Below are 15,290 nucleotides of genomic sequence, written 5' to 3'. Positions count from 1 at the left end.
ATCTGAAAGGTTGTAAATTCACTGCGGAAATCAATTTGACCTGGGGACTGTTAATGCCTTGTTTTCTGTGATCACTGCTAACTCACAAAAAACGTCTTTTTTGCATTAGTATAATGCAGATTAAACTCCTGATTTAAACACTCGGAGCTTTTAGCCACGGCTCATCCATTATTAACTTCACTCTTTTCCGGATGCATTAAAATTTTCTTCTCTTCTAGATACATTTGAAATGGTTTCCGAAGATGATGACGGAAAATTGGTTTTTAAAGTAAATTACCACTACATGTCTCAGGTGAAAAACGCCAGTGACGCCAACAGTGCTGCCAGAGCCCGGCGCCTCGCCCAGGAGGCCGTCACCCTTTCCACCTCACTGCCCCTCTCCTCCTCATCCAGCGTCTTCGTACGCTGCGACGAGGAGCGCCTTGACATCATGAAGGTAAAGAAGCAAAATGATTTTTATTTCTCTCCTGTAGTTTGGCATATAAAAGTTTAAGGAGGTGCCTTAAGTCTTAAAAAAACCTGAGAAGTATCTAATGGGTACTTTTAACTGGCTGTCCAAACTTTAATGTAAGTAGTAATATTTTAGCATCTGATCAAGATCTTGAGATAACTTGGTGGGGGTCAGGGAGAATCCATCTACCCCAGGAGCGCTCTGTTCGCCAAGGAGACTCACAGAACAAGGTTCATTCTTCTCCAGCTCTTCTGAAGGAAAAAGTTTAATATTGTTACTCTGTTATGGTCAATATCTATCTTTAAATAGGACCATTGAAGTAGAGTAAAAGCAGTAGGTATGGAGAAGTACGCTGAGTATTTCTGGACCTGAAGTTTGGAGAAAAATTCTGTTAATAAGTAGCATCCAATCGGAGGTGGAGTTTTTGCTTCTTCTGTTTGGCTTTCCATTTGTACTCTGGAGAAATGGGTTTTAGTGGAGGGCTTCACATGCTCAGAGTATCAGAATGAACAGACTGACAGCCTGCATATAATTATCATGTCTAACAGTATTTTCTGGTAAGAAGCATGTGGAAATAAAACTTATAAAAATCTCAACTGTGAGACAAATATAAGTTGTTTTTTTTTTAAAAAACTGTCATCTCTTTTTTTACAACGGTAGGTTCTCATTACTGGTCCTGCAGACACCCCTTATGCAAATGGTTGCTTTGAATTTGATGTATATTTTCCACAAGACTATCCTAATTCCCCTCCACTTGTGAATCTGGAAACAACTGGAGGCCACAGTGTGAGATTTAATCCAAACCTTTACAATGATGGCAAGGTAGGTCAGCTTTGTTCTTCTGTATAGATATAAGAAGGAAGCTAAATGAATGAAACTAGTTTCCTTTTGCAATGAAATGATCTAGCCCCTCCTAACATACTGAAGGAAGCTGTTTGGCTAAAACTGGTCTTCAAACTGAGATGAAGAGTGATTTAACAGTTTCAGGCGTTCAACACATTCATGAATGACCTGGATGAAGGGACAGAGTGAGTGTTCTGCAAGTATGCTGATGATACAGAAGTGGAAGCAGTGGCTGACACATGGGAAGGCTGTGCTGCCATTCAGTGAGACCTGGACAGACTGGAAAGTTGGGTGGAGGGGAACCTAATGAAGGTCAAAAAGAGCAAGTGTAAGGTCTTGCACCTGGGGAAGAGTAACTACATGAACCAGTACAGGTTGGGGGTTGGCCTGCTGGAGAGCAGCTCTACGGAGAAGGACCTAGCAGTCCTGGTGTACAATAAGTTCACCATGAGCCAGCAGTGTGCCCTTGTGGCCAAGAAGGCCAATGGTATCCTGAGGTGCATTAAGAAAGGTGTGACCAGCAGGTCGAGGGAGGTTCTTCCCCATCTCTACTCTGCCCTAATGAAGCCACGTCTGGAGTACTGTGTCCAGTTCTGGGCTCCCCAGTTCAAGAGACACAGGCAGCTACTGGAGAGAGTACAAAAGAGGGCAACAAAGATGATGAGGGGACTGAAGCATCTCTCTTATGAGGAAAGGATGAGAGACATGGGGCTGTTTAGTCTGGAGAAGACTGAGAGGGGATCTTACCAACACTTAAAAATACCTAAAGGGAAGATGTTAGAAGGATGGGGCCAGACTCTTCTTCAGTGGTGCCCAGTGACAGGACAATGGGCAATGGGCACAGACTGATACACAGGAACTTTCATCTGAACATAAGGACAAATTTCTTTACTTTGAGAGTGATGGAGCTCTGGAACAGGTCATGGAGTCTCCTTCTCTGGAGATATTCAAAACCCACCTGCATATGGCCCTGGGCAACCACCTTTAGGTGAACCTGCTTTGGCAGGGGGGTTGGACTACATAATATCCAGCCCCTTCCACTCCGGGATTAAATGGGGAATGATCTTCGCTCTGAATAGTCTTGGAGATTCTTGAAAGCCTTTATGAGCTGGACCAAAATGCAAGTAATTTTGACCATAAAAAATGTTCTTTTCCACCTTCTTTGCCAAACTAACCAGGCAGAAGTCTATTCTGGCTCGCTGAAATACCCAGGGTTCTTTCCATGGCCAATTATGCTTCATATCAGCTGCAACTGAATGTGTTTGCCAAGTGCCTTGTCTCTTTTTCCATGCAAAAGTGCCTTTTCTTGAGGGAAGATAGACTTTCCTTAACCTCAGTATGCTTTGTAAAAGGAAGTGTAAAATGTGGACTGACTGACAGTTTTCTCAAAAAATGATAAAGCTTTTGGAAATAATACTAAAAGCTAAACCAAACAAGCTTTCCCCTTTCTCACCTACCATCTCCTTGGTACGTTGTGGCTCATTTTAAAGGCTCCAAAACGTGAAGTGCCAATCAGGCAGATGCATGTTTGTATTGCAAATCATCACACATGAAATCCTCTACAGAGATGGTTACATGTATATCTCCACTGAAGCACAGACCCACAGAATAGCTTTGGCTGTAGCACTGTGGCACTTCTTCAGCTTTTGGGGATTTTCATGTAAACGTTTAATCCATAGGCTAGTGTTTTCCCTTATTCCACAGTCATTCACAGATTCCCCATGCTCCCTGTTTTCATAAGCTAGTGCTAGTCACGGGGTTTTCTTTTAATATGGATAGAGATTGTAATTCATACTGGAGACTTTCTCCTTTTCTATTTACGTAGCTTGCCTTGGCAAATACTGGCTTCTAAATTTCTCCTGTATATTTTGTCTCTTTGTGTTCTCTGTCTCTGTTCCATTTTGTGATAAAGTTCAAGAACTCCATAGACTCCCTTAAAGTCCAGATCAGTCATAAAAGTTAAGGAGTATTTTCAGTACCTTGATAGTCCACATGACAGAAATGACCTTTCACATGCTTAAGCAGAACGACTGTCTCTAAAAACCACAACAAGTGTTAGAACAGTATTTAAAGAGGAAAGTAAAGAATCAGATAGTTTTTGTGATTCATTTATTTTTGGAGCCCCTAGAATCCATGGGTTTTCCTTGAAGAAAAGTAATCTGCCTTGTTCTGTTCATTTATTAACATGCTGTTCTTGCTTATGCACGTTATTTTTATCTGCTTTCATTTCAAATTAGTTTCACAGGAATCAAATCTGTCTTTTTAAAACTCTTGTGTAAGTGTATTCTAAAAATTAAATGTGATGTTTTCTGTTCTGCACAAGCAGAAAAATTTTAACATGTCTGTGGTATTAATAATGTCAACTTTACAGGTGTGTTTAAGCATACTTAACACATGGCATGGGAGGCCAGAAGAGAAATGGAATCCCCAAACATCGAGTTTTTTGCAGGTGAGCATTTATTCTTTCTCTTCAGTAGGTGTCATTTAGGAGTAGCATGTGGTCGTTTGGTCCTAAGGATTCCTTTTCTACTGCTTTTAAACAAGAATTTTCTTCTTCAAACAGTCAAAAAAAATGTTCTTGGAACACCAGAAAAGAAACACTGTAGAGTAGACAGGTTCTTCAAAGTGCTCTTTCCAACCTGGATTTCTGTTGGTCTGGTCTTGAGGAGTGGCTCTTCATGTATGCAGCTCCTTCTTTCTCTGCCTGGACTTCTCTTGGGTGATTTTGGATTATTTCAAATATTTTATTAAAAAAAAAAAAAAAAGGAAGATGACATCACCTTCTGGAAGTCATATAATGTCTCTAACACAAGCTGTTTATGGTGAAGACAAAGCAGGCTCCACATAGTGAGAGATGAGAAAGTGAAGTATACTAGTGCCAGCTGTACAGGTGCTCCTTCAAAGCCTACCAGTAAACTGAATAGGGGAATAAAGCTGAAGGGAGCTAAAGTGTAGGTATACCATGTTCAATAACAACTACTATTAAATTAGACTGGAATTTATTAGGACATTCAGTCCTTATACTTCTCAGCTTGATGTCTTAGAAATGCACTGACTAATAAGTACACACATTAAATAAGAGTAAAGCCTGCAGTGGCTGATTTCCTGTGGCACCTTCTGAATTTATTCCTTCCTTGGGGTAATTATTACATAGCACAATGTATGTTTTCTGTCCCAAATCCTAAAAGACTGTACAGTTCCTGTTTCAGCATAGTAGAATTACAGCCCTGGGCTTCAGCAGAAGAGAATTCAGCTTGTTAAGGAATTGGCCTGGGAGAGCTGATTGATCAGTCTCCTGAAAGTTCAAGAGTGGTCAATTGCAGTGTGTGGAAGTCAAGCTAGAGCAGCAGAAAGCCAGCGTGGGTAAGCGAGGAGCTCCCTCCTAAGCTCAGCAGAAAAAAGAAAGTGTACAGAAGGTGGAAGAAGGTGATGGGGTACCTGTTAGAAGTAAAGACATTGGCCAAGCATTCAGGAGAGAAATTAAGAAAATCAAAGCTCAGCTGGTGTTGAAAATGGCAAGGGATATAAAGGGGAACAAGAAAGGCTTCTTAAAAATGTGTTGGCAGCACAAGGTGACATTTTCCGTAAGCTTTCCTGCTGCTCAGTGGGGCAGGGAACCTACTGACAAGGACCTAGAAAAGGCAGCGGTCATCTCTGCCGCACTCCTCGGGGTAAGGTTTGCTTTCCCTGGTCACTGAGTCCTCACTAGGAAGGTCTGTGAGAATGAGGAATTGCCCACAGCAGAGGCAAGGTATGCAAGGTGACTGAACCCACACGCCCATGGAACAAAATCTCATGTGTCCAGGGGCGCTCAGGGAGCCAGGTAATGTCACTGCAGAGCCACTAGCTTTGAAAGGTCAGAACAATTGAGGGAGCTCCCTGACAAATCTCACACCCAACACCAAAATGGGCAAGGAGGATGATCTGGGGAGCTGCAGACTGGTCAGCCACACCTGGGTCATTGGGAAGATTATGGAGCAAATCCTCTTGGAAGCTTTTTTCAAGTACACAAGAAAAGTGTAGAGAAGAGCCAGTGTGGATTTGCTGGGAGTGAATAGCGCCTGCATAACCTGCCCTGTCCACCTTCTACAGTGAGGTGACTGGCTCTGCACTAAGGTGGAGCAGTGGATGTAGCTTACTTTGGCTTCATCAAGACCTCTGATGCAGTCTCCCTTGGTACCCTTGTAGCCAAATTGGTGAGGCGTGGATTATAGATGGGTGGAAAAGTGGCTGGACCAATGGCAAAGAGTTCTTACTGCTGTCTTCAATAGCTGAATGGGGAAGGTACAGGGAAGATGGAACCAGATACCTCTTAAAGATGGAGAGCACTAGGACATGTACCAATTGACACAAGGTGGGACATGGGAAATTTTGATTAAATATTAGGAAGAACTTTTTCACTATGAGAGTGATCAAAACACTAGGACAGGTGTCCAAGAGAGATTGTGGGATTTTCCCTCTTGAAGGTATGTTCCCTCTCCCTTCAAGGTGACAGCTACGATTTGGAGATCTATATTGTGGTTCTTTATGCAGCGTCACTTTCCAGAGGTACAATTTCCTTATCAAGAGACCAACTGAAATTTTGGACTATAATGATAAAATCAGTGTAGAAAGGTACAAGTATTATGAAGTCTTATTTTCTTACTGAAGTCTTTTTTCTTAGATTAAAATGTTATATTTGATTGTTACAAATGTCATGAAGTATTTAAGTTTCAAAATTTAGAGGGTTTTTTAGGGTTTCATTTTGAAAATAGCAAGAAAGCTGTTAGAAAAAGTCGCCCCCTTACACTGGAGAAAAACACTTTGTAGCTTTTCAGTGGAAAACAGCTGTAGGACTGAATAAATTGCTTGGACAGAATTAGACACTACATGTTTTTTCTGGCTCAGAGATTAAACTATTGTCAGACCACCCAAAATACTTCAAAAATTAATTTTTATAACACAAATGAAACTGGAAGATCCATTTAGAGTTTCTCATTTGTTGCAATTATAATTCAAAGAAACAGCTGGTTATTAAGGCCAAGAAATTACAATGCTGCATAGTAGCAAATTTCTCAACTGTAGCTATTAAAAAAAAAAAAATGTATCTAAAATAGAAAATTTAAAAAAGCAAACCCCAGCTACTTCCAGACCCATGTAAAGGCCACAGATCACCAAAACACCTTAGGTACCTGAAGCGTTGCACCTGAAGATTTCTACCTTGGTTTAGCACATTGGCATTAATATTCTCTTTAATATCTTCAGTGGCCATTTCCTTGCTGGGACCTGGTTTGTGACACATGCTGTATATTTTAATGCATTTATCTGTACTGTAATTTTTAAATGTAATGCGGAACAGCCGTGGCTGCTTCTAGGTGAATAGATGGTGGGCATGGGAGACAATGTGGTGGTGCACACGATGCCATGTAACAGGAGGCAGCTGGAGCACCTGCCTGGGAAACAGGAAAACTTGCTGAATTTTCCGTCTTGGCCCAACAGGGGATCCCAGGTCCCATTTCCCAGCGTGCAGCCACATGCCCTATCCAGCAGGATAAACACTGAGCTGCTCTGGGCTGTCCTTCTTTACAGTTCTGGAACTAGGTTTGTGCCACAGAATTGTAATCCCTAAAATCTTTGCTGGACTTATTCCTAAGTACATAAAATCTAATAATTTTTTAAAGTCAGTTATGTCTTTCTACCTATTTAGTTACATTTTTCCATGTAACAGTTTTCATTAAGTACAACAAGAAGTTGACAGGGGTGAACATTCTAATCCTGGAAAAATTGTCAAGCGATCAAATCATGCAATAAGTATACATTTGGATTCCTAAGTGCCCTACAGATTTATTTAACTCTTTGTTCTATATTAGGAATATTTGGCTATATACTTAGGTGCCTTTTATGTATGGATGTGAGCATCTACTCCCACATATACTTGATAATAAAATTGAAAAGGGGAAAATGGTTATTTCCTTATCACTTAATAGTTGGTTCTGTGTTGATACTGTACTTAAAACTTTTTTTCTTATCTCAAAATACTGAAGTTTACTTTTAATGGCATTTGACACACAGTGTTACATGTAAAATCTGAAGCTAAAGGGTAAAAACATATGTAAATTAATTGAATGCAGTTGAAAGAAAAGCGGGAGAGCATGTACACTAAAATTTAACTTGAGTGGTTTGCATTTTATCTCCCTTGTTCCTTTCCCATCTAGTTAAGAATTAGAAGAATTGGTACACTCAGCCACAGGAAAAGTTCAGGAACTGTTGAATGAGACTTTGATAAAGAAATACACTTTCTTTCACAAAAGGGTGCAATCAGACATCTCTTCCTTAAAAAATTTTCTTTGATTGGTATTTTCGTTATTTTTTGCCTTTTATTTGTAATTTTCTCAGTCGTTAGGACACTGGTCATAGGACTTGGGTTCTTTGTGTAGTAACAGTTCTGGTTTGAGAGCTCTATTACAAGTGACAGCATTTTGCCATAGAAGTGGGTTTGCATATAAGGTAAGCAAAACTATGTATATTTGTGAAAACAAGTGGGTGGCACAATTCTAATATTTAGTTTCTTCTCTTAACAGGTGTTAGTGTCTGTCCAATCCCTAATCCTGGTAGCAGAACCATATTTTAATGAGCCAGGTTACGAACGATCGAGAGGTACTCCCAGTGGGACCCAGAGCTCCAGAGAATACGATGGAAACATACGACAGGCAACGGTCAAGTGGGCAATGCTTGAACAAATCAGAAATCCATCGCCATGTTTTAAGGAGGTAGGTTTTGTGAAAAGCTGTAAAGATCTTGTTGGTTTATTTTTCTTGTTTGACTGTTAAGAATACTGCAAATATTGAGAAACATCCCGCAGGAGATGTCTGGTTTAGCCTCCTTATTCCCTAGAGCAACTGTCTCTGGAGACTGAAGGGAACAAGGAACACCTGACTTCACAGATTCTTTCCTGGGAGAGGGGAATGCACACAAATTGGGACTGACCTTTAGGGAGGTTTGACAGAGTTTGATAAAACCTGGTTCATGCAGCTTGGCTCGTTCTTAATGGCAGGTGGTACCTTTTACATTTCATGTGGAAACTGTTGATCGTCCCTACAGATGGGCCCTCGGTGTGTGTTAGTCAGCACAGCTAACAGGAAACATTTTTCCAAGAAGCATGAATTTGAAGCAAGTTTTAGGAGGCATGCTGGATACACAAAAACCAATGCAAACTGGAAACATACTTTAAAACAAGTATCAGCCTGTAGGTTATTTATGGGAGGATCCAGAAAGTGTCTGTGCTAAACTAGAAATCAATGCCTTTGAATACAACTGCCTTGATGCTGATAAAAGTAATACTAACATTCATGCATTCACACGGTGTTAAAAAAAATTACTTGAAAGAAATCAAATTTTGTTTACATTCCTGAAAATGGACTAACCCACCCATAGCATCTTAGACTAATGTAGTTGTTAGGGACTTTTGTCAGTGTCTGTAGTCCAGCTCCTTTCTCAGAGCAGGTCAGTTAGATCTCAGAGACTTGGGTGTATATGGCAGAGCATTCAAGGAAAAAATAAAAGATAGAAAATCTGTATGAATATTAATGCAAAATGGTTTGTCAAACATGAGTCATCTCACAGTGCTACCTGCAAACACTCGGAGAAAAATGCACTTTACTCTGAACTACCAAAACTGTTGCCAGTTCTGAACTGAGGGGTGGAACCATCTTGTAGCATCACCTATGCTTTCAATTGTCTGCATACTAAAATGCTAAGAAAACCCCCATTATTTCAGGGTTTTATACATTGCTAAGTGTGGCATCTAATTGAGCAGGTATTCTTCCATCCTTCCTTTGCTGTCAATAAAAACATTCTTTAGAATGCAAAATCTTTTTCCCATTAGAATCACTGTGTCATGTGGAATAAGAAAACACAGACATTTCACCTGCCAACAGGAGTTAAATAATGCAGGTGGAAAAGCATGTGCAGTGTACTCTGGTGTCTTGGATTAATGAAGAAAAACACGGTGGCTGTTCTAAATTGCCTCTTAAATGTTTTACTCAATAAGTTGAAGAACATGGTAAAGATAATATTGTGACATATAATCGAATAACCTCTGCTAATAGGTCCTTTTTTCCTAGCTAAATGTAACAGTTTCACTTCTGCAAGAAAAGTTCTCCAATTACAGTAATTTTAAATTGATTGAAGATACAAGAAGGCAGCGGGCTCCCTGATGATAATACTCCATCTTTCTTTTCACACATAGAGAAATGAAGGATATGCAATATTACAGTATTTGGCAAATGAATCCCAGTTGCTGCTACTGCACTTTTCTTTTGAAAAGAATCTCAGCAATATCGTGCTTACTCTGCAGCTTAACTTTTTTACTGCTTGTATGACAAAGGCAGCTTGTCAGCTGACGTCCCACCCCTCTTCAGGAAGGTGAAGAACTAAGGTGTGTCCCAGTGGTGGTGCTTCAGTGGAAAACCGATCATTCCCTGAGCGCAGATGACTCGTCCCTTACCAAAGGCAGATGTTAAAACAACACAGCCACTACCTTCCTAAATGTGATGTGTAGCTAGGACTGAGATCAGCTGAGCCACACACAGGATCATAGAATGGTTTGGGTTGGAAGGAATCTTTAAAGGTCAACCCTCCTGCAGTGAGCAGAAACATCGTCAACAAGATCAGGTTGCTCAGAGTCCCATCCAACCTGACCTTGAACGTTTCCAGGGATGGGGCATCTACCACCTCTCTGGGCAACATGTTCCAGCGTTTCACCACCCTCACTGTAGGGGAAGAAAAAGTGTCCTTATATCATCTCTGAACATATGTACCCTCTTTTAGTTTAAAACCATTACCCATTGTCCTGTCACAACAAGCTCTGCTAAAAAGTCTGTCCCCATCTTTCTTATAAGCCCCTTTTAAGTACCAAAAGGCCTCACACACATAAATGGAAAGTAGCATTAAGAGGTAGATAGCAGTTTGCAGAGGTATCATGAACATCTGAAACTCCCTTCTGTTACCTGTGAACAGACAACAGTTTTGCTGCACAGAAGAGAACTGACCAGCACTTAAAAGCTTTGCATCCAAATTGTTTTGTTCTGGTTTATGTAACTGCAGTTTTCCTTGTTTCCAAGATACGGTTTTCTGGTTTTCCCTGCATTGAGGTCTTTAGGACAGTATGATGAAACCCTCGAGATTCTGAGAAGAAATCTGAAGCTCTGATAGCCTGTCCTGTAAGGAGAAGATTGAGGCGAGCATAGGTTGCTTTTGTGTTAAAAACCCAATTGTACTGGCTTAAGCTTGGGATCCTACCCACTACCTTATCAACTTGAGCAACATTGGAAAGCCCTCCTGCATCTCTGAATACATACTCCCTAGCCTTATGTAAACTGGTGTGTATCTTTATTTGCTCTTCAAAAAATGGAAATTATGCACTGGAATGCATGACATTTTTCTCTGATGCAGTAGCTGAATTTTGGAAGAGGGCTACATCTCTGTGGCCCCATCCAAATGAAAATGCATCTCTGGTACAGATTATCTGAGCAATTCTCTGGGAGCCTAGCTGCTTGTTAAGGCTTCTAGGTTTTTTTGTAGGGTTGTGTTAGAAACCTTAGCAATGATGATCATTCAGCAACAGAAGTGCAAAGGCATCCTGAAAACTGAGGTCTAAGAAAGAATGTAGATCCTTCAGCTCTTGAGATCTTTTGTCTCCACAGATCTGAGCTTTCTTCTCTTCAGTGTCTTAAACGACAGGTAGGCTCAGGAGATCTAAACTGCCAGTCTTTGGGAGTTCTTCCAAGCTCCATTATGGGTATAAGGATTACATCCAGAACCGAAGTCAATTATGCTTTCAATAGGCAGTTTTTCTTTAGACAGCTATATTCTCTAACCTCTAGGGGGAAAGATGATTTTGTCAATTATGTTGCAATATTGCCAAGAACTCTCTGTGCTTAATAAAATTTCTTTGATTTTATTGTTTCTTTCACCAGGCAGAGTTTTCTAAAACTGCTTAAGAGAAGCCAGCACTAAGTCAGTTTCACAACTTTGTCTGAGGGTTGATTGGTTGGGGTTTTTTTAAACTCAGATCTGTACAGAAATACCAAAATTACAAATACTGCTTCCAACCCAAACCACGGGCATCTCAACTATTAGTGCCTGGGAATTTTGGTGTCCCCAGAGGTGCTGTCTCTGCCTAGTGCATGTAACTGGGTGTGCCTCCTCCACAGCAGCTTCTTCTCTATGCAGAAGCATGTTATGTTCCTATGCTCATACTGTTGGCAAGGTTTCTGCTTGGTTTTCTGTTCAGGCAGCACGTGGTTAGTGACAGGAGAAGACCCGGTGCTTACACTTCCTTAATAAACGCTTCTTTAATAAGATGGGACGGTGAAAGCAAGAGTAAAAGCCTTAATATTGCACCTGTGTAACCTTGCCCCTCAGGCAGGCACAAACATCCATACGTAGGGCCTGCACAGTCGTATCGTCTTCCAACTGAAGAACGTGTCCAGCCTTCTGCTGTCCCTTCTTCCTTTCCCTGGTGCGACGCCGTATTTCTGGCACTGCTTTACCCTTCACCCAGAGAACACGAGCAGGTGCTGCGGTGGGAGGCGCTGCGTGTAAGTCAGAGATTCATACAGAACTGGAAGACGCCCAGGACAACAACCTCCTCAAAACAGGATCGCCTGAATTCAGACCAGGTTCCTCAGGGCTTTCTCCAGTTGGCTCTTGGAAACCTCCAAGGACAGAAATTCCACAACTTATCTGCAGCTTGGTTCAATACTGAATTACCCTCATACTGATTGGGTTTTGTTTGTTTGCTTGTTCCTTATATCCCGTTAGTCTCGTGGGAGTCTTGCAAAGTTTGTATTATTGAAGTATGTGATTCTGCTGTTAACTTCATTCGGGATGTGTTCTTGTAGGTCATCCACAAACATTTTTACTTGAAAAGAGTGGAGATCATGGCTCAGTGTGAGGAGTGGATAGCAGACATACAGCAGTACAGCAGTGACAAACGGGTAGGCAGGACAATGTCCCATCACGCAGCAGCTCTAAAGGTGAGACTTGCTTTTGTAATTTGATGTTCTTTAATCCAAAGATGACAAAGGGCAATGAAATTGCTCAGCAGCTGAGTTTTATCATAACAATGAAAGAAAACCCCAGCAACTTGAAAACATGTAAACAAGCCTAAGTTTCCCAGCTGCCAAGAGATAAATTGTATGCGCACTCTGCTTTCTCAGTAATTTTTTTTCTGCAAGTAAGATTTTCCTTTAGTGCCTGGACTGTCCTATAAATACTTATGTAAGACACAGAGCGTTTGTTTTGTCCTCTCTAAGAGTGGGTGGGTGTCTCTGATAAAGTTGCACTGCAATCAGTTCCTTGCCAGACAGCAAGCTTTTTGAATAGATGAGCACAGTTATTAAACAGTGTGCAATTCCAATTAGTTTTACACGATGTTAACTTTTATCAACAGTTATAACCATTATCAGTGTTTCCTTCCTAGCCAAGTGCTGTCATTTGTGTATTTTGTGTCCACACAAACAGCAGACCTATTTTTTTCTTTTCTTCCCCTGAGGAGCAAAAGAGGGCAAAAAAACTGCAAAGGCTTCTTTTTCCTATTGCTAGACTTGCATTCTTTCAATGTGACCGGTTGTCAAAATGCAGTTACTCTTGGTTACCACACCCAGCATCCGAATCTCTGTGCACATCTGTCTCTGTAACAGAGCGCATCACAAGCTCTTTATAAATTGCTGTTCTGACTGTATGACCTTCCCAGCCCAAGCCCGTTTCTGCCGTGAGCACAGAACACCACTCAGCTGCCAGCCGGGTAGCACAGCATTTAAGGCGCTGCACTTGTTTGCTGCAGGTCTGCCTGCTGCCTTTAGCTTGTCCCTAGCAGCACTTGCTAACTACTCTGTCCCTACAAGGGAAGCACCGATCCTTCAGTGCAGGGGAAGAGTGTAGCCAGCCCCATAAGCAGTACCCTGCCCCCTTTTCTGTTCGCCCCTCTCGTTGTTGCCTCGCGTTGCCAGGTGTCGTGCAGTGTCGCTCTAACCACGGCCGCCCGCGCCGGCCTCTCTCTGTGTGTGCAGCGCCACACGGCTCAGCTGCGGGAGGAGCTCCTCAAGCTGCCCTGTCCCGAGGGGCTGGACCCGGACAGCGAGGACCCCACCGACAAGTGCGGCGCCACGGCGAGTGCAGAGGAGGCCATGCTGCACGACCAGGTCAAACCCAGCAGCAGTAAAGATATCCCCACCGACTTCAAGTTGTGAGCTGCATTGACGTGGACTTTCTAGACACAAAGGCTTTGAAGCACAAGCCAAATATGTCAATATTTGTATGTAAGAAGCTAATTATGTAATAGGTAATGAAACTGAAACTATACTATGCCCTTAAGGATATACAGTTTAATTCAAGATGATCTTTTATTTACCTGTACAAGAGTGTAAACTTTTTTGTGCTTTTATTTTTCAATTGTGAGAACCACTGATTGGTATGTTTAAAAAGTTATGTATACAAGAAATGGATAAATCACTGATATATAAGGGAAACTACCTTAGGAAAGAATGTTTACTGAATGTTTATTTTTTTTTTTACTTGTAGAGTGAGGGCGGTTGTAACAAAGAATATATATTGGTCATTCTTACAGCTACTATTTAAAGTCAGAAAATTTTCACTGAATTTGATAGATTTTACGTTTGACCATATATTCATGCTCATATTTGATTCTAAAGAAAACCTCCTGTATACTTCAATAAACGTTAAATGGACATAATCCCTCTTTTATGATTTACTGGTACATTTTTTAAAAATAAACTGCCATAAAATACGTTCTAGCCGAAGACTTGCACTTGTATGACTGAATTCATTACAGTCAAATGTTTTAATTTTATGCTTACTAATTCTAAAATGCAGAGGAAATAAATGCACATGGTTTTACCTCATGCCAAAATTTGGGCTTCTGAATTCATCTTTCGTTTGGCTATTTGATGCAAACCAACAGTATTCTAAATTTCTTAAGGGCTTCTCTGGAAGAAAGTCTGTTCTCTGTGGAAATGTCTGATTTTTACATAACCCGCTGTACTCTGAAGTAGTGACAGGGGCTAACGACGTGCCACGCAGGACTACAGCGTTCTGTGGCTCCTACTGTATAGACTTATTTCCAGTTTTATACTTGCAACCACTGATCCCTAACTAAAAAAGGGTATTTGCTTGATTTAATAATCAGGTCTGGCTTTTAACATAACAGGCATTACTATCGCTGTTCTTAGTTTTTGAGCAGTCCTTGAAGGACTAAGAAGTTCTTACTGGTATTACCTCAGACTAACGATCTGTTGTATTATAAATACTATAAATCAGGCAAAAAAAGATGCTTTTTTGTTTTCTATTTGTTCTTGGTTTATAAGTATCATGCTGGAATTTTTTCACTTTTTGTTTTACAATGTATTATTTCTAATCATTAAAAATGGCACCAACTGAGGTTGTGTTCTTATGCTGACGCTTGACAGACTTTGACAGTCCTGACCAAAGTACAGGTTTTGTTGTTACATTGATATCTTGTGTTAATCCACGGTCTGTCCTGACTGTACATACCTCTGAAGATACCACCTGAGGCGTGTCAGTGTTACTTTGGGGGATTCTCAATCAGAAAGCAAACCAGGCAGCTCCCTGCCAGAGCTGCTGGGCAATGCCTGGGACCGAGCTCACGCTGCGCAGTCCAAGCGTTAGAATGTCATCAGTGTTCAAACAGCGCCGCCTTTTTCTAGGTGGGTATTCATTTCCCTTCTAATTGCTGTACAAAATGACTGTGTGACTCTTGTAAAGGCTCCAAAAAAAAAAGAGCAAAAAAAGCTGGCTCCCAACTGCATTTAAGTTAGTGGATTCCATCAGAGCTCTTTGTTCAGTGCTTGAACTCCCTGCCTGCAGGAGCACAGTCTTTTTATAAGATCGTGGCACTTGTACCAAAACGGAATGTATCAGGACTTGAAGATCCTCCTCAAACATGAAGACTTTTTTTTTTTTTTGCCATTTAAGA

The 15,290-nt window shown here is 41.1% G+C and overlaps 1 protein-coding gene across 1 annotated transcript; it reads left to right on the top strand.

Annotated features, from left to right (window-relative positions):
- Window positions 1–218: 218 nt before the first annotated feature.
- Window positions 219–14,201, top strand: LOC103779973 (baculoviral IAP repeat-containing protein 6-like; the record flags this gene model as incomplete). The annotated part of the gene is made up of 6 exons (XM_008947620.1): window positions 219–436; window positions 1,112–1,273; window positions 3,666–3,743; window positions 7,855–8,043; window positions 12,178–12,312; window positions 13,348–14,201. Coding segments are annotated over 6 exons (962 nt in total), but the record flags the coding sequence as incomplete, so codon positions are not given.
- Between the last annotated feature and the right edge of the window lie 1,089 nt (window positions 14,202–15,290).

Source organism: Merops nubicus, unplaced genomic scaffold, assembly GCF_000691845.1.
Source record: "Merops nubicus isolate BGI_N331 unplaced genomic scaffold, ASM69184v1 scaffold7909, whole genome shotgun sequence".
Classification (NCBI taxonomy): Eukaryota; Metazoa; Chordata; class Aves; order Coraciiformes; family Meropidae; genus Merops; species Merops nubicus.
The sequence above is the reverse complement of the archived record's forward strand: the minus strand, read 5'-3'. Positions and strand labels throughout refer to the sequence as shown.